Source organism: Taudactylus pleione, unplaced genomic scaffold (assembly GCF_031769625.1).
Source record: "Taudactylus pleione unplaced genomic scaffold, aTauple2 ptg000357l, whole genome shotgun sequence".
Classification (NCBI taxonomy): Eukaryota; Metazoa; Chordata; class Amphibia; order Anura; family Myobatrachidae; genus Taudactylus; species Taudactylus pleione.
This window is the reverse complement of record NW_028284758.1, coordinates 7,905-30,378: the sequence shown is the minus strand read 5'-3', so window position 1 is coordinate 30,378 and position 22,474 is coordinate 7,905. Positions and strand designations below refer to the sequence as shown.

Below are 22,474 nucleotides of genomic sequence, written 5' to 3'. Positions count from 1 at the left end.
GTGTGGTCTGTTTAGCAGAGATCAGCTGATTACAGGGACCGACTCCCGGCTCTGCTTTGCCCGTTAGAGCAAGGCAGGAGGCTGGTAACCGGGGGAGACCCTGGATAACGCCTCCTCCAGGTGGCGTTATTATCACAGGGCTTTCCTCGGTATTTTTTCACATTTTATATTTAGTAACTTTGGTGGGATCACATTTCTCATTACAATTATGGGAAATACGATCTGCTTACTAAAAATAAGTGATAATTAGGGGTTGGAGTAGAATTTTACAAATTCTACTCCAATTGCCCTGTAATAACTACAGGTGATACTAACATAATGTGAAAAGGGTGTGACAACACAAAACAGCATTTATCACTTTATTTTAGTAAAAATAATGTTAATAAATAGAGCCCCTAGACATAATATTGACACTATTCTGTGTTATCTTTTTGTTCTCTTGTAGAAATCTGACCTGGTCGCCCAGTTAGCATGTACCTGCAATAAGCAGAAATGAAGACTCTATCTCAGTTACCTCATTTATTTATGTATCTGAGACTTGCTGTCATCTATTCTGCACATATTAGAACTTATACATTGTAAACCTATAATTCTTATTGCTAGAACAATATATATAGTAGTTTAACCTATACATATCTCTGCAGTTAATCACACCTACAGAGAAATAAAACACTAATCTCTACACACTTTTTGATATATCATATAACATCCTTTTACCTAAAATATCAAACAAAGTGGCTGCTACATCAGACACACACTTGCTTACTTTAGAAAGGAAAGGGAAGGCCTTATCCTCTCTAGGCCTGGGGCCATTCCACAAGTACCGCCTTCTGCAACTTGCACAACAAATATACAGTCAGGTGCATAAATATTGGGACATTGACAGAATTTTCATATTTTGGCCTCTAGTCACCACCACAATGGCTTTGAAATGAAACAAACAAGATGTGCTTTACCTGCAGACTTTCAGATTTAATTTGAGGGTAATTACATCCAAATCAGGTGAACGGTGCAGGAATTACAACGGTTTCTATATGTGCCTCCCACTTTTTAAGGGGCCAAAAGTAATGGGACTATCACCTCAAAAGCTATTTCATGGACAGGTGTGGGCTATTCCCTCGTTATTTCATTATCAATTAAGCAGGTAGAAGGTCTGGAGTTGATTCTAGGTGTGACATTTGCACTTGGAATCAGTTGCTGTCGACTCTCAATATGAGATCCAAAGAGCTGTCACTATCAGTGAAGCAAGCCATCATTAGGCTGAAAAATCAAAACAAACCCATCAGAGAGATAGCAAAAACATTAGGTGTGGCCAAATCAACTGTTTGGAACATTCTTAAAAAGAAAGAACGCACCGGAGAGCTCAGCAACACCAAAAGACCCGGAAGACCACGGAAAACAACTGTGGTGGATGACAGAAGAATTATTTCCCTGGTGAAGAGAAACCCCTTCACAACAGTTGGCCAAATCAAGAACACTCTCCAGGAGGTAGGTGTATATGTGTCAAAGTCAACAATCAAGACAAGACTTCATAAGAGTGAATATAGTGGGTTCACCACAAGATGTAAACCATTGGTGAGCCACAAAAACAGGAAGACCAGATTAGAGTTTGCCAAACAACATCTAAAAAAGCCATTACAGTTCTGGAACAACATATTATGGACAGATGAGACAAAGATCAACTTGTACCAGAGTGATGGGAAGAGAAGAGAAGAGTATGGAGAAGGAAAGGAACTGCTCATGATCCAAAACATACCACCTCATCAGTGAAGCATGGTGGTGGTAATGTCATGGCGTGGGCATGTATGGCTGCCAATGTAACTGGTTCCCTTGTATTTATTGATGATGTGACTGCTGACAAAAGCAGCAGAATGAATTCTGAAGTGTTTCGGGCAATATTATATGCTCATATTCAGTCAAATGCTTCAGAACACATTGGACGGCGCTTCACAGTACAGATGGACAATGACCCGAAGCATACTGCAAAAGCAACCAGAGAGTTATTTAAGGCTATAAAGTGGAATGTTATGCAATGGCCAAGTCAATCCCCTGACCTGAATCTGATTGAGCATGCATTTCACTTGATGAAGGCAAAACTGAAGGGAAAATGCCCCAAGAACAAGCAGGAACTGAAGACATTTGCAGTAGAGGCCTGGCAGAGCATCACCAGGGATGAAACCCAGCATCTGGTGATGTCTATGCGTTCCAGACTTCAGGCTGTAATTGCCTGCAAAGGATTTGCAACAAAGTATTAAAAAGTGAAAGTTAGATTTAGGATTGTTTAGTTTGTCCCATTATTTTTGGCCCCTTAAAAAGTGGGAGGCACATATAGAAACCGTTGTAATTCCTGCACCGTTCACCTGATTTGGATGTAATTACCCTCAAATTAAATCTGAAAGTCTGCAGGTAAATCACATCTTGTTTGTTTCATTTCAAAGCCATTGTGGTGGTGACTAGGGGCCAAAATATGACAGTTCTGTCAATGTCCCAATATTTATGCACCTGACTGTATGTGTATGTATGTATGTATGTATGTGTGTATATATATATATATATATATATATATATCACTTCTATATACTCTAAATTGCAGTACAGGAAAATAAAATTACATAAGCATGCATATATTCGTGAGATGCTGAATGAATATGTACATCCACATATTACTGTCTTATCAGTGGGTAGTGCACCAGGAGGGTACAGTGTGTGGGGGGATGTGGGTAATACATCAGGACGGTACAGTGTGTGGTAGGATAGTGGGGGGATGTGGGTAATACATCAGGACGGTACAGTGTGTGGTAGGATAGTGGGGGGATGTGGGTAATACATCAGGAGGGTACAGTGTGTGGTGGGATAGTGGGGGGATGTGGGTAATACATCAGGAGGGTACAGTGTGTGGTAGTATAGTGGGGGGATGTGGGTAATACATCAGGAGGGTACAGTGTGTGGTAGTATAGTGGGGGGATGTGGGTAATACATCAGGAGGGTACAGTGTGTGGTAGTATAGTGGGGGGATGTGGGTAATACATCAGGAGGGTACAGTGTGTGGTGGGATAGTGGGGGGATGTGGGTAATACATCAGGAGGGTACAGTGTGTGGTAGTATAGTGGGGGGATGTGGGTAATACATCAGGAGGGTACAGTGTGTGGTAGTATATTGGGGGGATGTGGGTAATACATCAGGAGGGTACAGTGTGTGGTAGGATAGTGGGGGGATGTGGGTAATACATCAGGAAGGTACAGTGTGTGGTAGTATAGTGGGGGGATGTGGGTAATACATCAGGAGGGTACAGTGTGTGTTGGTATAGTGGGGGGATGTGGGTAATACATCAGGAGGGTACAGTGTGTGGTAGGATAGTGGGGGCTGTGGATAATACATCAGGAGGGTACAGTGTGTGGTAGGATAGTGGGGGGATGTGGGTAATACATCAGGAGGGTACAGTGTGTGGTAGGATAGTGGGTGGATGTGGGTAATACATCAGGAGGGTACAGTGTGTGGTAGGATAGTGGGGGCTGTGGGTAATCAGGAGGGTACAGTGTGTGGTAGGATAGTGGGGGGGCTGTGGGTAATACAGCAGGAGGGTACAGTGTGTGGTAGGATAGTGGGGGGATGTGGGTAATACATTAGGAGGGTAGTGTGTGTGGTAGGATAGTGGGGGGCTGTGAGTTGAGCGGATAGTAGGAGATGGTGGTAATGTTCCGAAAGGGAAAGTGGACAGTGCCATGCAAGGTACAAGTTTTGGTGAGGGACTGTGGGCCATTTTCAGAAAGGGTACAGGACTCTGGGGTCAGTTAGAGACTGTGGACCATGTTCTTGCGACTCTGGGGTCAGCTAGGGACTGTAGGCAATGTCCTTGCTTGGTAAACTTAATTGATGATGGACTGCAGGAAGTATCCTGGGAGGTCCAAATGATTGCTGAGTAAATATGGGCAGTTCCCTTGGAGAAATAATGGGCTATGTCCTGGGAAGTACAGTTTGTTGGTCATATACTGTGGGGCATTTGCTTGGTGGGTGCAGGTGGTTGGTGAGAGACTGTGGGCCGCATCCTTGTACTATAAATGCTGTTGGTTATGGACTGAATGTAGTGTCCTAGGTGGGTTCAGGATGTTTGTCAGGGAATATCTGAAATATCTGGGCATTGTACATGTGGTTGGTTATGGACTGTGGTCAGTGTAGGTGGGTCCAGGTGGTTGGTTATGACCTGGCATGGTACACGTGGGACTATGGACCATGTGCAACCAGAGTCCAGGTGGTTGGTTAGTTTGTGGGGCCATATCCTGACATGGTACAGTTTGATTGTCATGGACTGTGGTCAGTGTCCTGGGTAATAATGGTGGGTCAGGGACTGTCGGCCATGTTATAGCGCATGCTACAGTCTGCATTTGTTTTATGTCACCTCTGTCTCTAGGGATGCAGAAGGATCGGGATGTTGTGCACTGTTGTCCTATCTCCTTCCAATATTGCACTCGTCCCGGCCTCCTGCGTTGCTGGGCTTCTCAGCTGAGTCATTATGTCCCCACTGCAAGAGAATGTACGGTATTAACCTACCATAAGGCACACAGGCACAGTCAGCCCTGTTCTCAATGACACATCACTCCTCTCCTGATATACTCTGTGCTGCTGAAAACACTGCTCCTCACCGACATATCACTCCTCTCCTGATATACTCTGTGCTGCTGGGGACCCTGCTCCTCCCACTATATAACTCTCAGTCTGACTTCCTGCTGCCTCCATTCCCCTCCTCACATCATGTCACTGCCCCTGTCACATGCAGCCCTGTCCTCACTAACACATCACTCATCTCCTGATATACTCTGTGCTGCTGGGGACCCTGCTCCTCCCACTATATACCTCTCAGTCTGTGGCTTCCTGCTGCCCCCATTCCCCTCCTCACATCATGTCACTGCCCCTGTCACATGCAGCCCTGTCCTCACTAATGGAGCCGAGTTTGGGAATCTGTGGCTTATAGTAACCTTTCTCGTCCATCAATTCATTTAGCCGCAATGTGCTGACAGGTGCGAGTTATCGCGGCAAAAGCAGCTGCACTTTACGGCAGCCCGAACTTGCTAAAAAGAGCTGCGAGCAAAATAGAGTGTTATCTGGGTGAGAGCGGAGTGCGAGGGGTGTGCAATAAGGTGGCGTTGCCGATGCTTTAACGTTGTGGTGTGTATATACATATATATATACATATATATATACACACACACACACACACAGTCAGGTCCATAAATATTGGGACATTGACAGAATTTTCATATTTTGGCCTCTAGTCACCACCACAATGGCTTTGAAATGAAACAAACAAGATGTGATTTACCTGCAGACTTTCAGGTTTCATTTGAGGGTAATTACATCCAAATCAGGTGAACGGTGTAGGAATTACAACGGTTTCTATATGTGCCTCCCACTTTTTAAGGGGCCAAAAGTAATGGGACAAACTAAACAATCCTAAATCTAACTTTCACTTTTTAATACTTTGTTGCAAATCCTTTGCAGGCAATTACAGCCTGAAGTCTGGAACGCATAGACATCACCAGATGCTGGGTTTCATCCCTGGTGATGCTCTGCCAGGCCTCTACTGCAAATGTCTTCAGTTCCTGCTTGTTCTTGGGGCATTTTCCCTTCAGTTTTGTCTCCATCAAGTGAAATGCATGCTCAATCGGATTCAGGTCAGGGGATTGACTTGGCCATTGCATAACATTCCACTTTATAGCCTTAAATAACTCTTTGGTTGCTTTTGCAGTATGCTTCGGGCCATTGTCCATCTACACTGTGAAGCGCCGTCCAATGAGTTCTGAAGCATTTGACTGAATATGAGCATATAATATTGCCCGAAACATTTCAGAATTCATTCTGCTGCTTTTGTCAGCAGTCACATCGTCAATAAATACAAGGGAACCAGTTCCATTGGTAGCCATACATGCCCACGCCATGACACTACCACCACCATGCTTCACTGATGAGGTGGTATGTTTTGGATCATGAGCAGTTCCTTTCCTTCTCTTCTCTTCCCATCACTCTGGTACAAGTTGATCTTTGTCTCCTCTGTCCATAGGATGTTGTTCCAGAACTGTAATGGATTTTTTATATGTTGTTTGGCAAACTCTAATCTGGTCTTCCTGTTTTTGTGGCTCACCAATGGTTTGCATCTTGTTGTGAACCCTCTATATTCACTCTTGTGAAGTCTTCTCTTGATTGTTGACTTTGACACATATACATCTACCTCCTGGAGAGTGTTCTTGATTTGGCCAACTGTTGTGAAGGGGATTTTCTTCACCAGGGAAATAATTCTTTTGTCATCCACCACAGTTGTTTTCCGTGGTCTTCCGGGTATTTTGGTGTTGCTGAGCTCTCTGGTGCGTTCTTACTTTTTAAGAATGTTCCAAACAGTTGATTTGGCCACACCTAATGTTTTTGCTATCTCTCTGATGGGTTTGTTTTGATGTTTCAGCCTAATGATGGCTTCACTGATAGTGACAGCTCTTTGGATCTCATATTGAGAGTTGACAGCAACTGATTCCAAATGCAAATGTCACACCTAGAATCAACTCCAGACCTTTTACCTGCTTAATTGATAATGAAATAACGAGGGATTAGCCCACACCTGTCCATGAAATAGCTTTTGAGTTGATAGTCCCATTACTTTTGGCCCCTTAAAAAGTGGGAGGCACATATAGAAACCGTTGTAATTCCTACACCGTTCACCCGATTTGGATGTAATTATCCTCAAATTAAATCTGAAAGTCTGCAGGTAAAGCACATCTTGTTTGTTTCATTTCAAAACCATTGTGGTGGTGAATAGAGGCCAAAATCTGAAAATTCTGTCAATGTCCCAATATTTATGGACCTGACTGTATATATATAAAATGTAATTTTCCATAAATCCGGCACTATAAACATGATGCAGCTCTGTGGCTCGTGTGATATAAAACGTGTGTTTAGCTGGTCCAGAATAAAGCACGTCCACACACAGCACTACTAATGCAAATGACTGTATTCTGTACAAGTTAGTACATACCTCCAATGCGCAGCAATGTCGGCAACGTTTCAGGATTCCTTCGGACCCCGTCGTCAGGCTGATGTGTCTGTAGTAATAATCATAGCAAATCACAAGACAAAATTGACGATACTAAAGCCCCCTTACCTTTATCCCTTGTGTCACCATGTGAATGCCAATCCCGTCCATCGGGACACTCGCCGATGACGTCAGCGCTGAGCGCAGGAATGTTGCCTAGCAACCCCTACGCTGCCTCGGCCTCCGGAAATTGGCTGAAACATGCAATGAAATGTCATAGAAGAACACTTAGTACCAATAACCATAATAACCCTAAAAGGTGCTCCTAGTGATTCTATCATTCAGTCCAGCGGGGTGCAAGGTATTGCGTCTGTAAATCCACCGCGATTCCGGCATTTCTGTCCCCTCCTCTCCTAAGAGGGGGAACCTGGGCTATAATTTGATACTTTAAGGCTGATAATTAGTGATGTTTCGCCACTGGCTGGTCCCCCTGCTATGGCTTTGTTGATGGCCATTCTATCCCTAAATGTGCGGCTAGTCATGCCGACGTAGGATAAGCCGCAGGTGAGGGGCGCTGCCTCAGTCCCTGCACTATGCTCAGGGGTGAATCACGATGTCAGCCGTGGCCCTGGAATAGTAGAGGGCAGCGCGGCGGATCCTTCCTGCTGCTCTGCCTCTGTATCGGTGTCATTGTGTGGCTGCAGCAGAAGACTGGCTGGGCGGCTGAGCTCCGGGGCCCCTGCTGGGGAATCAGGTAAGTAGAGGGGTGGGCAGAGGGGCCACAGACTGCGACACTGCACCTCCCAGTCCCAGAGCCTGGAGAAAACTAAGATTTGTCAGATGATGATGTCACCATCTCACGAGACCAGAAGCTCCGCAGCAGCAGGAAGTAAAGTGCCGGTGCTGGTGACCCGCTGTGCTGTGCTGTGTGTGGGTTTCCTGTGCTGTGTGTGTTTGTTTCCTGTGCTGTGTGTGGGTTTCCTGTGCTGTGTGTGGGTTTCCTGTGCTGTGTGTGTGTGGGTTTCCTGTGCTGTGTGTGTGGGTTTCCTGTGCTGTGTGTGTGTGGGTTTCCTGTGCTGTGTGTGTGTGGGTTTCCTGTGCTGTGTGTGTGTGGGTTTCCTGTGCTGTGTGTGTGTGGGTTTCCTGTGCTGTGTGTGTGTGGGTTTCCTGTGCTGTGTGTGTGGGTTTCCTGTGCTGTGTGTGTGTGGGTTTCCTGTGCTGTGTGTGTGTGTGTGGGTTTCCTGTGCTGTGTGTGTGTGTGTGGGTTTCCTGTGCTGTGTGTGTGTGTGTGGGTTTCCTGTGCTGTGTGTGTGTGTGTGTGGGTTTCCTGTGCTGTGTGTGTGTGTGTGGGTTTCCTGTGCTGTGTGTGTGGGTTTCCTGTGCTGTGTGTGTGTGTGTGGGTTTCCTGTGCTGTGTGTGTGTGTGTGGGTTTCCTGTGCTGTGTGTGTGTGTGGGTTTCCTGTGCTGTGTGTGTGTGTGTGGGTTTCCTGTGCTGTGTGTGTGTGTGTGTGTTTCCTGAGCTGTGTGTGTGTGTGTGGGTTTCCTGTGCTGTGTGTGTGTGTGTGGGTTTCCTGTGCTGTGTGTGTGTGTGTGGGTTTCCTGTGCTGTGTGTGTGTGTGTGGGTTTCCTGTGCTGTGTGTGTGTGTGTGTGGGTTTCCTGTGCTGTGTGTGTGTGGGTTTCCTGTGCTGTGTGTGTGGGTTTCCTGTGCTGTGTGTGTGTGTGTGGGTTTCCCGTGCTGTGTGTGTGTGTGTGTGGGTTTCCCGTGCTGTGTGTGTGTGTGTGTGGGTTTCCCGTGCTGTGTGTGTGTGTGTGTGGGTTTCCCGTGCTGTGTGTGTGTGTGTGTGGGTTTCCCGTGCTGTGTGTGTGTGTGTGTGGGTTTCCCGTGCTGTGTGTGTGTGTGTGTGGGTTTCCCGTGCTGTGTGTGTGTGTGTGTGGGTTTCCCGTGCTGTGTGTGTCTGTTTCCCGTGCTGTGTGTGTCTGTTTCCCGTGCTGTGTGTGTCTGTTTGCCACGCTGTGCGTGTCTGTTTGCCACGCTGTGCGTGTCTGTTTGCCACGCTGTGCGTGTCTGTTTGCCACGCTGTGCGTGTCTGTTTGCCACGCTGTGCGTGTCTGTTTGCCACGCTGTGCGTGTCTGTTTGCCACGCTGTGCGTGTCTGTTTGCCACGCTGTGCGTGTCTGTTTGCCACGCTGTGCGTGTCTGTTTGCCACGCTGTGCGTGTCTGTTTGCCACGCTGTGCGTGTCTGTTTGCCACGCTGTGCGTGTCTGTTTTTGTTCTTATTTGTGATTGAATTAAAACTGTTTATTTTCTATCAAGAAAATATCAGATTATTTTAAAATAGCTTTTCACTGACTATATTACTAATGTACATACAGTATAGTGCAAGTAGTGTAGCTCAAAAAATAGCTAGTTAAAAACATTCTGAAATCATTTTAGTTTTTCTTGACCTCAAATTAGATATGACTTTTTTCAGAAAAGAAACAAATTGAAAGTATTTGTTGTACAGCGTTATCGGCCATAATGCTTTAGTTGCCCGCGGAATAAATGGACTGGCAGTAGAAAAGCGGGTGGGATTAGTTTTTTGTGAAAGACTTTTTGTCTTTCCAGCTGCCATACTTTGGCTTGGGTCTCCCGTAGTGATGATAAACCGTAGCCTCTTTGAAGAAATTTGTGGACTACCACTTTCAGGGCCGCTGATAATTTCATGGGGTCACTCGTAATGCGTGCTACCCACAATGTCTGTGCGAGTGGCAGGCCATTCTTAAGTGCTTTGAGGTGGTGGCTACTTGCATCCAAAAGGGAGTTCCGATCAGTGGTTTTATAATGCACCATTGTAGAAATGTTACCATTTTGTAGCTGTATTGTGACATCTATACAATTCTTAGATGTTCTGCTGTATGTGTGTATGTAAATTTAATGGGAGATGGTAATCTATTGATGTCCTCCATCATGGATTCGACGAGATCTGGCCACCTTTCCACAGCATAAATAGTCTATAAAACGGGTGTACCAAATTCTCAGCCGCCTCCCGATTAATATGCAAATCATTACATTTTGCCGCGAGGGGATGGGGCTCAAGAAGATGATCCCTGCTCTCCAGTCTGTCAGGGGAGGTTTCTGGGTACTCAGAACCCCCCCCCCTGCGTGCGCTAGTGGCCCCAGACCTTCACAGAAACATAGGCCCATCATCATGATGGCGTAATGAGGACCAGCCACCAGCTGGCCACACGGTCACCATAACTCAAAAGTATTACAATTCTATTTCTAGCTTCCTCACGAAATGATCCAATTTTTCCCTATACATATCTAGGGCTCCATTTACAAACGAGTTTCTGCTGCAGTGTTATTTACCGTTTTCACTCACCACATTTGTTTTTTTTACTTGTATTTAACAATGAAGTGCTTGCCGGTGAGCGCCAGTGTAAATAAACCAGGCAGCGCTGTAGTTTCATGCTGGTAGCGCTGATGAATGAAGGTTTTTTTTTTTTGTCCTCTGAAATCGGCGCATGCACTGTGTGTCTTACTGTCCTTGCACATGAGCAGTCTCTCTGCCCCGCCCCTGTGTCCACCATTACAGCTAAGGGGAGGATTTTTCTGCGTTTATTTATTTTTTTAACGCTTTTTTTGAATGTTTTGTTTGTTAGATAGCAGGTGTTGTGGTGTGTTGTGTTATGGTGTGATGTTGTGGTGTTCTCCTTTCTTCTCTTGGGATGTGCTTGTGCACCCTACTGCAGAACGTACTCTGAGGGAGTCTGCAGGGAGGAGGCGGACAGCCATTCGCAGGAACCGCAGGCATCCAACAGGTAGGCTGCGTGCTTGTCGTGTGTCACTGGGTGTGTCCTGTGCTGGCAGTCAATGAGAGCAGTGCCACATTGCTGCTAGCCAAAAAATTATCAGCGCAGGACCCTGGCCAGTTTTAAAGCTGTCCAGGAAGTAACCACTCACTTCTTGAGATGATTTGAACTTACTAATTGTTAAGTCCATTTCTCTCTCATCGGTCGACTGATAGAAGTCATCAAGGCAGAAATTCTTAAGCTTGGCAGCTGAACAAATGACCCTAGCATCTGGGGGCTCGTCCGGGCTCCAGCTCCTCCACATGCACTGATCAGACACCACTCTGACTCTTAGGAACAGCAGAATCAAACCCCAGGATGAGTACCAAGTCAATGCATATATCTATGCTGCTGGCTGCTCTAAATCTGCTCTTCTTAAGAAGTAATTGTGGGATCAGTGGGTGTGAGGTAACTGATTTCTTGAACCCTAAGCAAATTCTGCCTTCCTTTAGAAGTATAAGTTGTTGTCAATAGCATTTGTATGGTGAAAGGTGTGTGCTTGTACATGTACAGAACTGAGCTGTATATAAATTAGTCTTTAAAAGTACAGTCAAAGACTGTAGTTTCCATCTGCTACTAAAAGGCTTGTCCTGTATTTTGGAACCTGCGACCAATGGGCTGACTCTTCATTGACTTCATAGCTCTCAGTTCTTGCTTGAAGTGACATGGAGTGCTTTACTCACGAGGGAAGTGGGTAAGCACGAGAGAACCGTGCCCCTTGTGTGTTTAGATGCACCTACAGTTCTCAGTGTCTGACCCCTAGGGGCTGCCTGAGTCAGGTGTTTGTCTAATTATTTGTATATGCTACCAGGACACTTCCAATGCCATGCAGCCAGGATATAGACATAGGGCTGATAGTCTTAGCCTGCATAGCAGGACTGGCCATCTTAATAACACTACTCTGCTTATTGTGAATGTGGAAGACACTCAGCAACACATCATCATCTAATTAGGACCCAACCACACCCATATAACACTCCAATCATCAGAGAGAATCTGGCCATGATAGACGCTCCTGAGGTTATAGTAATAGTGTGTGTAGTAGCACTTACAGTAACATTGCTGTTGTACTGTTTGTGGGAACTGAGGACAGGAATTTTGGGTATAAAAAGTTTTACATGACCCAAACAGTCACGCTTACATTGAAGTGCAAGGACTGTACATGGGTTCTGTTATTACAGAATAGTAGGATGACCCTGCAACCAAGACTGACAGGAATGTTAGCCAAAGAAACCCCAGTAGGGCTATTGCATAACTGTGGGTTTTGTTCTGATCTAAATGAAATAGTACCCATGTGACCAATATGAGTGAGTTCAAATGAACACACTTTATTTACAAGTACAAACAAACAATAAACAAACAACATACAAAGTATAGAGTATACTCAACTTTTGTCTATGTATTCAGATGACACCGGTAAATCATCATCTTCAGCATAAGATGTACTTCATCTTATCTTCTTCTCTTCTGGGGAGCCCTCATGTCACAATGCCCAGGTTATTCAATTTACATTGGCAGCATCCTACTGCAGTCTCAGATCTACCACGAGCTAAAGAGTCCTTTGTGTACCTCCTGATTGTATACCCTAGTCTGGGGTGTTGGCTTTCCGGATATTAAGCCCATATCAATTACATAGTGCTAGATATCAAGCACTCATTGGTCCAACGTAGCATTGACCAAACTTATCTCTCTTGCACATGCTCCGTAAGCAGTAAGATATTACCAGACAAAGAGAATACAGTAATGATGTGTCCTAGTATGTTTGGAGATGAACTGTTTCAAAGCTCCTTTGTATAGAGTCTGGACATCACTGTTAATTAGCCATAATGCTTAGCATCTCTACACATCTTACAATGGAATGTGGCTAACTGATAAGAACATAGACGCTATGAATGGCTCATTATACTTCTAGTTGCAATAGAAATGACAGGTAGGAGCTAGGCCTCAATATTTATGTCTTCTTTGACCCCAAAAGGTCATTTGACCATTCTATGGAAAAACAGCAACTGTATTAAGACAATCGCATTTCATACCTCAAGAGGCCTAGCAAGGGGTATATGTATTAGTTAATTTCTACATAGGCATATAAGTTACAATTTAACCCACTGATTACAGGCTATACTATGAAGACTGTTTCACAGGGGCTAGTGTAGGTGTCTGTATCGTAATTGGCACACACGTAACTGATGCAGTGTATTTACAAGGGAGGGTGGGTGAAGATTGGAAGCAGTTAGTATCCACACTGCCCAGAAATATAGCAAGCAAACAAGTGCCAGTGGTCTGCCTGAAGATATCCATAAAAGACCCTCAAAGGCCACATGTTACCAAGCTTTGGCAGCTGCTTTGCCAATTACCGAGAGCACCGAGGGTGCTGCACAACACAGACGCCCTTTAGATTACATTGTGTATACTGCACAGGAACGCTAGTGTTACAGACCACTAGGTGGTGCCCGCTTCCAGAGTTATCAACTGTACTTTCTAAAGATACCCCCAAAGGAATCTTTATTGAAAAAAACAGATTGTAAACTTGAGAAAGCCTTTATCATAATAGTGGGAACACATACTAGGAATCCATCATACTTAGACTCTTCAGGGCCAAGATTGGCAGCTAATTTGTAGGAAGATTCCTATGAATGTTTGTTCAGAATCTGCACCTTTAGTCTGTCCCAGGGTAAGAATACCAGATCCAAGTAGAGAGTTTGACACGAAAATTTCACAAATTTTAAAGAGGAACACCAGTGGAGTACATTAATTAAGGAACCTTCAAGATATCTCTAGTATTGACTAGGAGCCGGCAACCCAAGCTGTAACACAGTCATGGGGGCTCAAGGTAGTAAAGGTATGGCAGAATTAGAACCACGAAGTCCTGTGGAGCTAGTCAGAGATAAAGAAGGAAGAAGTGCACTTAAAGATATACAGAGAATACTCCAGAAAGCTGGGATGCCCAAGCATGGATCGTTAGATCCAATAAGGAGGGAAACTTTTGCAAGAGAGCATAAAACTTGGATCAAGCATAAGGGATATGAACATCAGGTGAACTCATGGACAAGGGTAGCAAAGCAGGTTCAGAAAGGTGAGGAGGCATTAAATGAAGAAGCGGGAGAAATTTTAGATTGTGGACCTAATCCATCATCTGCACCACCACCTTCAGCAGGATCACACACACCTTCTGCACCCACAGTACCTCCTATCAGGCTTAACAGGAGAGGGACAATGGCGGGTAGGGCCAGCCCCACTTAAGTCTTTGTGCCCCACAATTCCAGAAGTAATGGGAACAACTCCAAGGGCAGGTAGGAAGTGCGCATACTGTGAACTTTGCGTACCAGCTGCCTACAATATTTGCCCTTATTGTCACAATCCAGTTCCAGAGAGAGGGGAACCATGTAATCCAGATCCCCCTCAAACAAACAACATCTGGAGTCTCATACAGTACCCCAACCACACCCCAAGGCCAGTCCCTTTTTCAAAGAGCATTGGGATCAATCCCTGGGAACAGTTTAACAAGTCCTTTATGGCCTCATGTGGGAAACAGAGTCTCCCATAGACATAAAGTCTGTAAGACAGCAATGAGTGGGCGGGTTACTAATCCATGTGACTGCTCCTATTGTAGAGAACCTGAATCTTATTTTGTGCAAGATGCAGAACCACCACTATACTCAAGAGACCCAGCAGGGATTTTTCCAGTGATGGTTCAGAGAGTCCTTGAACCAGACATTGCCCACCCAGGACAGAACATCGTAGTAAGAACACAGGTCCAACACAAGCCCTGAACTGCCAGGGAACTGGATGATATTGTTGCTAAAGCTCCAGACCCTAGAAAGAACCCCATGGCTTACTACAGGTTCATGGAAAGATTTGTATCTGTGTGGGGAGCTGTGTGGGTGGATCTGGAAGATATCTGCAGGCTGACTATAGGGAGAGGCAGCTTGGGAGAGATACTGGCTCTGCCAGCCAATGCCCCTGTAGTAGACCCTCCTGGAGTAGGGGACAGACAGAATCCAGAATCAGGACCACTCTTTGTTACTAGAGTACAAGTGTGGTGTGAATTGCCACAGCAACGTATGCCTGCGATGCCAGAAGCAAGGCAAAAGAGTAGGACAATCCATTAAGGAGTATTATGACCAAACCTCTCAATCACACCTAGATGGGGTTTGAGGATGCCAATGAGATGCACCAGTGGATGCTCAGAACCTCCTTTTTAGGGGGACTGTTAGAAAATCTCAGAGTAGAGCTGTACCAGAAAAGACCATTGAATCAGATAGAGGATCACCCTTCACTGGAGAGGTAATGCAACACTTAATGAAAGATATGGGCATAGAGCAAGCTTTCCATGCCCCCTATGGACCATAGACCAGTGGGCGTGTTGAGAGATTAAACAGAATGTTAAACCTAAAGATTCAGAAAATGATAGCTGTGACCCAACATAAGATGTCCCCTAGTGCTTCTGCGCTGTCCCAAATTGAGAATTTACGAGGCCAGCTTAATGCCCTTTTGTCTCGTCGTGCTGCGCTTATATTGCAGAAACTTCTTCAATGCTTTATGATAAAGCTGATAAAATTGATTCTTTGTTCGCCAATAAGTTGCGTCGCTGGCAAGCGTTAAACGCGACAGACAAGTTCTGTTCTCCGTCATCTGGTTCCCTTACCTATGATCCTGAAGTTATGGCTGAGGAATTTCAGAATTTTTATAGTTCCCTTTATAATTTGTCAGATTCTTCCCTTCCCTCTGCTGTTGGAGCCGAGGAGGTGCGCTCATACTTGTCCTCTACCTCTTTACCTAGTCTATCGGATGGGTTTACAGCGCAATATTATAAATTATTTGCTAATGAACTTGCTCCGCATCTCACTTCTTTATTTAATGATATTTTGGAGGGCGCTTCTTTTGCTCCTGATACAACCCGGGCCGATATTGTGGTGATCCCCAAACCTGACAGAGATCCCTCTCAATGCCTCAACTATAGACCGATTTCCTTATTAAACGTCGATCTGAAAATTTATGCTAAAATATTAGCTACTCAGTTAGCTCCTTTGCTTTCTTATCTGATACATCCTGATCAGGTCGGGTTTATACCAGGACGTCAGGCATCACATAATACCAGATGGGCCATTGACTTGATGCACTCTATTCATAAACGGAAACTTCCATCTCTAATCTTAGTGATAGACGCGGAGAAGGCCTTCGACTGCATCTCCTGGCCCTTTGTTTTTGCAGTCCTTAATAGAATGGGCTTCTCCGGCAAATTTTTGGATGGTGTCATGGCGCTTTACCATTCCCCCACTGTGCGAGTCTCTGCCAATAATATTTACTCCACTAGTTTTGGGATCACTAACGTACCAGACAGGGTTGTCCCTTCTCTACCCTGATATTTGCACTTGTTATGGAGCCTCTGGCGGCAAGGATTCATTGTAATAGGTGTATCTCTGGTATTACCACAGGCCCCTCTGAATATAAAATAGCGTTATATGCTGACGATGTCTTACTCTCTCTCACTGACCCAGCTCAGTCTCTAAATTCACTCCTAGAGGAAATAAATGTATATTCTCAATACTCTGGTTATAAAATTAATGTTACCAAGACCGAAGTTCTTGATTTTTATATTCCTGTCAATTTAAAACTTTCATTAGAAACCCTGCTCCATTGTACCTGGCACAAAAAGAAAATCAAATATCTCGGCGTTTTCTTAACACACCAGTATCATCAGTTGTTTCACGCGAACTTTCCTCGTCTTTTAGATTGTGTTAAGTCTGATCTACATACATGGGCTAATTATTTTATCTCATGGATAGGTAAAATACAATCGGTTAGGATGAGCGTTCTTCCTCGCCTCTTGTATTTATTTCAGACCCTTCCGATATATATCCCTCCTTATGTTTTTAAATTCCTTCAGCACCAAACTTCATATTTCATATGGAACTGAAAACGGCCGCGGATTAGATTAAAATTGCTTCAGCGTCCCTCTAGAGGGGTTGGTTTGGGTATTCCAGATTTTAAAAAATACTATTACGCTGCATAGCTCTCTCAATGTGCTCAGTGGTGTAATTTTAATGCGAGGAGGGTCTGGGTGGATATTGAAGCAGAGGAGCTGGGACTGGCCACTGCATCTTCCCTGTTATGGCTCTCTAGGATTCATCGCCCCCGGATAGTTTCTTCTCACCATGTAATTTCCCGTTCTTTAGCGGTTTGGGACTTAATCAATAGATGTTTTAAGCCTGCTCCAAGCCCGTCTCCTTTGATACCATTATTTCATAACCCCGCTTTTCCTCCAGGTTTATGTAAATCTTCCTTTATTGCTTGGTTATCCGGTGCTATTATTTAAATGATATCTCCATAGATACTGATTTTCCCCAATTCTCAGAAATTCAACAAAAAGCAGCAATTCCAACTAAAGATTTTTTTCGTTTTTTACAAATTAGGCATTTTCATTCCAAAATTAGCCCGATCCTTAACTTCTTTTGAGTCTCTATGCTGGAACCGACCCTCTACCAGGGGTCTCATCTCTACTATTTACTCTCTGTTAAGTGAGGAAGTAGGTCCTAGTCGGGACTCTCATGAATTAGCGTGGGAGCGAGATTTGGGACACTCTCTATAGATGCTGAGGATTGGAGGGAAATTCGGGATAATACCGCCTCCAGCTCTATTTGCATTAAAATCAAGGAAAATATTTATAAATTGCTATTTAGATGGTATTATGTACCTTCACGACTAAAAGTAATGTCTTCTGATGTCTTGGGTAGGTGCTGGAGGGGATGTCGGGTCGAGGGTACCTATCTGATGGTCCTGTCCGAAGATAACTAAAATATGGCAGGATATTGTCGATCTCCTTTCGCGCTTATTTGAGACAGCTATTCCTTCTGATCCTCAGCATTTTCTTCTTCCCTTGCCCCTACCCACCCTATCCCAGCACCAGAATAAGTTTCTCTGACACATCGTATCTGCTATGACTTGCCAGATAGCAGCTGATTGGAAAAGTCCAGCCCCTTCCCCTATGCAGGCTACAATCTCACATGTTTGGTATGTGTACAGGATGGAATACATGGCCGCTATATTGCGTAATACCTTGAGGTCTTTCAATAAAACATGGTCCCCCTGGTTGACGCACCAAAACATTCCATCTCCATTCAACCATTAAAAGTTCTTTCTTTATCATATTTAGTCTGAAGGAATTTTCTCTTGACTAGAGGCCACCCCACGTCCTCCCCCTCCCCCCTTCCCCCTTTTTTTTTGTTTTGTCTACTAATTTTCTAATTTTACATTTTTTACTATTTTTTCTATTCCTTGATGGCTGGCCACACCGTTACTTCTAGATATTGTCTAGTTTTCTATGACTTCTTTTTTTGTATTTGAAATTGAATCACTATGTATTGTTATGTGACTCATTACAGTTTTTTCTCATTATAAGTATGTTTTAAACTTTTAATACTGTGAAATTTGTCTGTATCTTTATATTGTTATTCGCTTAATAAAAAAAAAAAGAAAAAAGGAAAATGATAGCTGAAACAGGCAAAACATGGGTAGATTGTCTACCGGTGGCATTGTATTCAGTTAGGACAACACCCAGTAAGAAGCACAAACTGTCACCATATGAAATATTGTTTCTCAGTGCACCAAGGACAGGGTGTTATTTTCCACAGCAGCTCCAGCATAATCCTGCAGACTTAACTGAATATGTAGTTGCTCTATGTAAACAGGTGGCTAACACCCATTCTCTAGTTTTCGCCTCCCATCCAGTTCCAGGTTCACACACTCTTGAACCAGGCGATTGGGTCTATACAAAGAAACACGTGAGAAGACCGCTAGAACCGAGGTGCGATGGTCCATTCCAGGTCCTATTAACCACACCTACCTCCATAAAGCTTGAAGGACGACCTACGTGGATCCACGCTTCTCATTGCGAGAAACTCAGTCAAGCTGGAACCAGCACAAGTAATCCTTTTATCTGGTTGTCAGTGTTTGTAAAAGTGATTATGATGAGTACATGGTCCCAAAGTAAGGGTAATCTCACAGGAGAATACCATAGAACGCTAAATGAGCCTTGGTCCAATTCACTTGTCCAAATGCATTACACAGCAGCTCAATATAACAGATTGTTGGATATGCACACATTCACCTCTTTCCTCAAAGACCATGAATTGGGTGGCAGAGCCCTTGACACTGGAAGAAGTTATAAATGTCAACTTCTTTTCCTTACTACCAGTCACAAAAGCAAATTATGTTACTAGATCTGTACCCTTACTGACTGGTTTGCTAGGCAGGAATGTAAGTTTTTGTTTTTCAGTGCCCCCTACCACCTATATGCAAGAAATGCATGGATGGAATCATCAGATAAAATTGACGGATGGATCCGTGGTAAAACCAAAAAGAAGGTCCCTTGGCCAGGTTAAGTGTAAAGAGGCCACATTCAGGTTTAAGGACCTAACTGAGAGATATAGGCCTCCCACTTCTCCTGACTTACCCTATGCAGATAAACCCCTCCTGGCAATAGATGGCTGCAATGAAAAAGGCATACCAACTATAGGAGCATGGGTGCAGGGCGAGATACCTGAGTATTGGAATACATCCACCTGTAAGGGGAATCCCACCAGCTTGACCCCAAATATGACGATGGTGAGACCTTTCCTCTATTTCCTCACTCAAACAATGGTGGGACATGCCCTTAGTACTCTCCCTGACAATATATATTATTTGTGTGGAAGATAGGCATATAAATGGTTACCATATGGGGGTTTTGGAAATTGTACACTGTTGTCTATTACCTCCTACTTATTATGTAGAACAGATACACCCCATCCACTTAAAACAATGGGATTTCAAGGAACATTCAGTTATAATGATGAATGTCCATGATAGTGAAGGAGGCTTACTGCAATTACATAAATAAGATCTAAGAAATTGAGGAAAGCATTGAGCAACATTTAGACAAGGTCCAAGAGTCCAAGACAGTTTGCCAAGGACCACACAGAGGAGCCATTGTTTGGTGCATCATGGTTCTCCTGGCTAAACCCAGCTAATTGGTTCAAAGGAGTAGGTGGTTGGTTCATGGGAATAATTGAGCTAATAGGCAAAGCACTCCTGGCATGCATTGCTCTGTATGCCACGTATAGAATAGCTAATTGCCTATTTGAGAGATGCAAGAAGAAACCTGTAACAGTAGCTTTAACAGCAGTGGAGAAGGTGCCCTTGCATGCCACGGTGACTTGGTGTCCTAGATGTAGGAAAAAGAGCCCAGTCACAGCAAGGAACAGCTGTGTTTATGTAGTCATGTGCTGTATGTCTAAAGAAGTGTTAATGCAGTTATAGTAATTAGAACCCCTCTAGATAGACTTGTGATAGGGGGGCAATAACGTGGTATCGAATGATTATTATCTATCTGCATGCAATCCTTAAGATTGTCATGTACGGTAAAGTAGGTACCATCAAGACTACCTATTGCGATCATATCACAAGTATAGGGACAAGTGTTAGTGTTAAAAAGAGGGGAAATATTAGCGTATTGATTAACACGTGCTGATTTAAATGAATGTATTTGCTTTTTATGCCTTAAATAAGAAAAAATCAGATATGTTCTCTGCAAGACTGACACAGGAAAAGCTGGCTCACAGGATAAGAGAAGAAACTGTTACTTTTGTACAAAAAGAGGAACATGCTGACACACCACAGCCTTTATCTGGTTCTAACTAAAAACTGCTCTTTGCATATAACCATATAAATCAACTAATTAATTTACTAATATGTACGCCGTTAGGGTAAGAATTGATTGGATGTTACCTTGCTACAGGAAATATGGTCAATTGGTTGTTTGTAAAAGTTTACACCTTTCGCTTAAAGTATTAATAAAGCTGTCCAGGAAGTAACCACTCACTTCTTGAGCTGATTTGAACTTACTAATTGTTAAGTCCATCTCTCTCTCTCGTCGGCCAACTGATAGAAGTCATCAAGGCAGAATTTCCTAAGCTTGGCAGCTGAGCAAATGACCCTAGCAGTTCAAATGAAGCCAGCGAGCTGTAAGTAACAAATACCGCTCGTTCTTAAGTACCAACATATTTCTTAGGCACATATACAAATTAAATAGAACTGCATTACAGCAGCACTATTATCGATTCCTGCCTGTCTATACCTTCTAAAATTGTCGCTATTTAGCGTTATGAGTCGCACAAAAAAGAAATGCTTTCAGACTTTGAGTGTGGTTCCAAAGCAAAAAAAGTTATTATTCAATATAAAAACATGGTTACACGCTGTGATGTAAATACAATTAATGCAAATAAATTATACAGACCCAAGGTACAGTTGTTAGATATGCACGCGCTCTGGACCCAGATACCGGCATCAAAGTAGAAACCTCCGTCAACAGCAAAGCAAGAAGACTGGCATCCAGGTTTAGAGAGCCCACATATATACTCTTACAGGGATAGGCAATACAATAGAACAGTTTAGCATGATTCCATTGGTTCTTCTTCCTGGTTCTTTTGTTACAGTACAGTTCATAGGTCAATTCGTATGGACACAATCCAGCCTACAATAGACCTTTGTGTCCTTTTTCCCGCTGCATACTAAATTTAAGCTGGTTACATTACAGAGTACATTTTAATGTTAACTCTCTATGTTCCATAGTTTGCAGACGTCTGTTCCGATCTTCTCACCGATGGTACCGGAAATCTGCAAAGACTCAGTGGATCAGTACAAAACCAAACACGGTCTGCTTACCATGTACTAAACCTTAGATATCAAATTACATTTATTTCACAACATTAATAATTACTGAATAAAACTTGAATATTACACTTTAATGCTAGGGAACCTTTTATGTAAGTGTGCAGTGTGTAAGTATTGGGGAATTGGGAAAAGATGCTAGTTAGTGTTGTGCGACTACGTGTTTGTGGAGTACACCATGGTACATGTTTTGCTCGGATAATCAATTTATATGCATTAGTGACTGTCTGTATTTATATGGTGGGGACTTTTAACTTCTTTCTATTGCGTGGGAATCGCACGACGCTAAAAAATAGCATCGCCGTATGTACTTATAATGGGCGAGATTCACTAAAATGGCGCTGGGCAGCCAGTCGCAAAATGGCATCATGCAGATTTAATTTTAAACCGATCCTGTATCAGACAATTATCCGGCTTCGACACTATCTGCAATGATAAATAGCAGCAGCTGCAAATAACATTCACAATGAGTTTAGAACGGCTTAGACTCGTTAGTAAAAGGAGCCCTTACTGAGATATTGGGGCTGATAGTGTAGGGCAGTGGTGCCAAACTCGGGCCCTTCAGCTTTTGTGGGAATACATATCCCAGCATGCCCTGCCACAGTTTTAGCATGCCCTAATAGCAAAACTGTGGCAATGCATGCTGGGATGTGTAGTTCCACTGCAGCTCGAGGGCCCAAGTTTGACACCACTGGTACTGGTACTTCCTGACCTCCCTACTGGCAATGCTGGCGGATGCCCTGTCCCAGAGCTCCTGGTGGGGGATGGTCCTTACACGATCTGATTGTGTTTTATGCACATCAGAGCCTACTGGGAGCATCCTCCATCATGTGATTCGATATACCTTCTATATACATATATTATATCTCATCATGTGTTTCTATACCTTCTATATACATATATTATATCTCATCATGTG

General features: G+C 43.8%; 1 protein-coding gene across 1 annotated transcript in view; it reads left to right on the top strand.

The window, feature by feature from the left end:
- Positions 1-21,559, top strand: part of LOC148508559 (uncharacterized) — a 65,438-nt gene extending 43,879 nt beyond the window's left edge. The window contains exon 4 of the mRNA XM_088444361.1: positions 21,457-21,559. Coding sequence (XP_088300487.1) covers positions 21,457-21,559 — 103 coding nt within the window. The remainder of the gene's footprint in view (positions 1-21,456) is intronic.
- Positions 21,560-22,474: the final 915 nt, after the last annotated feature.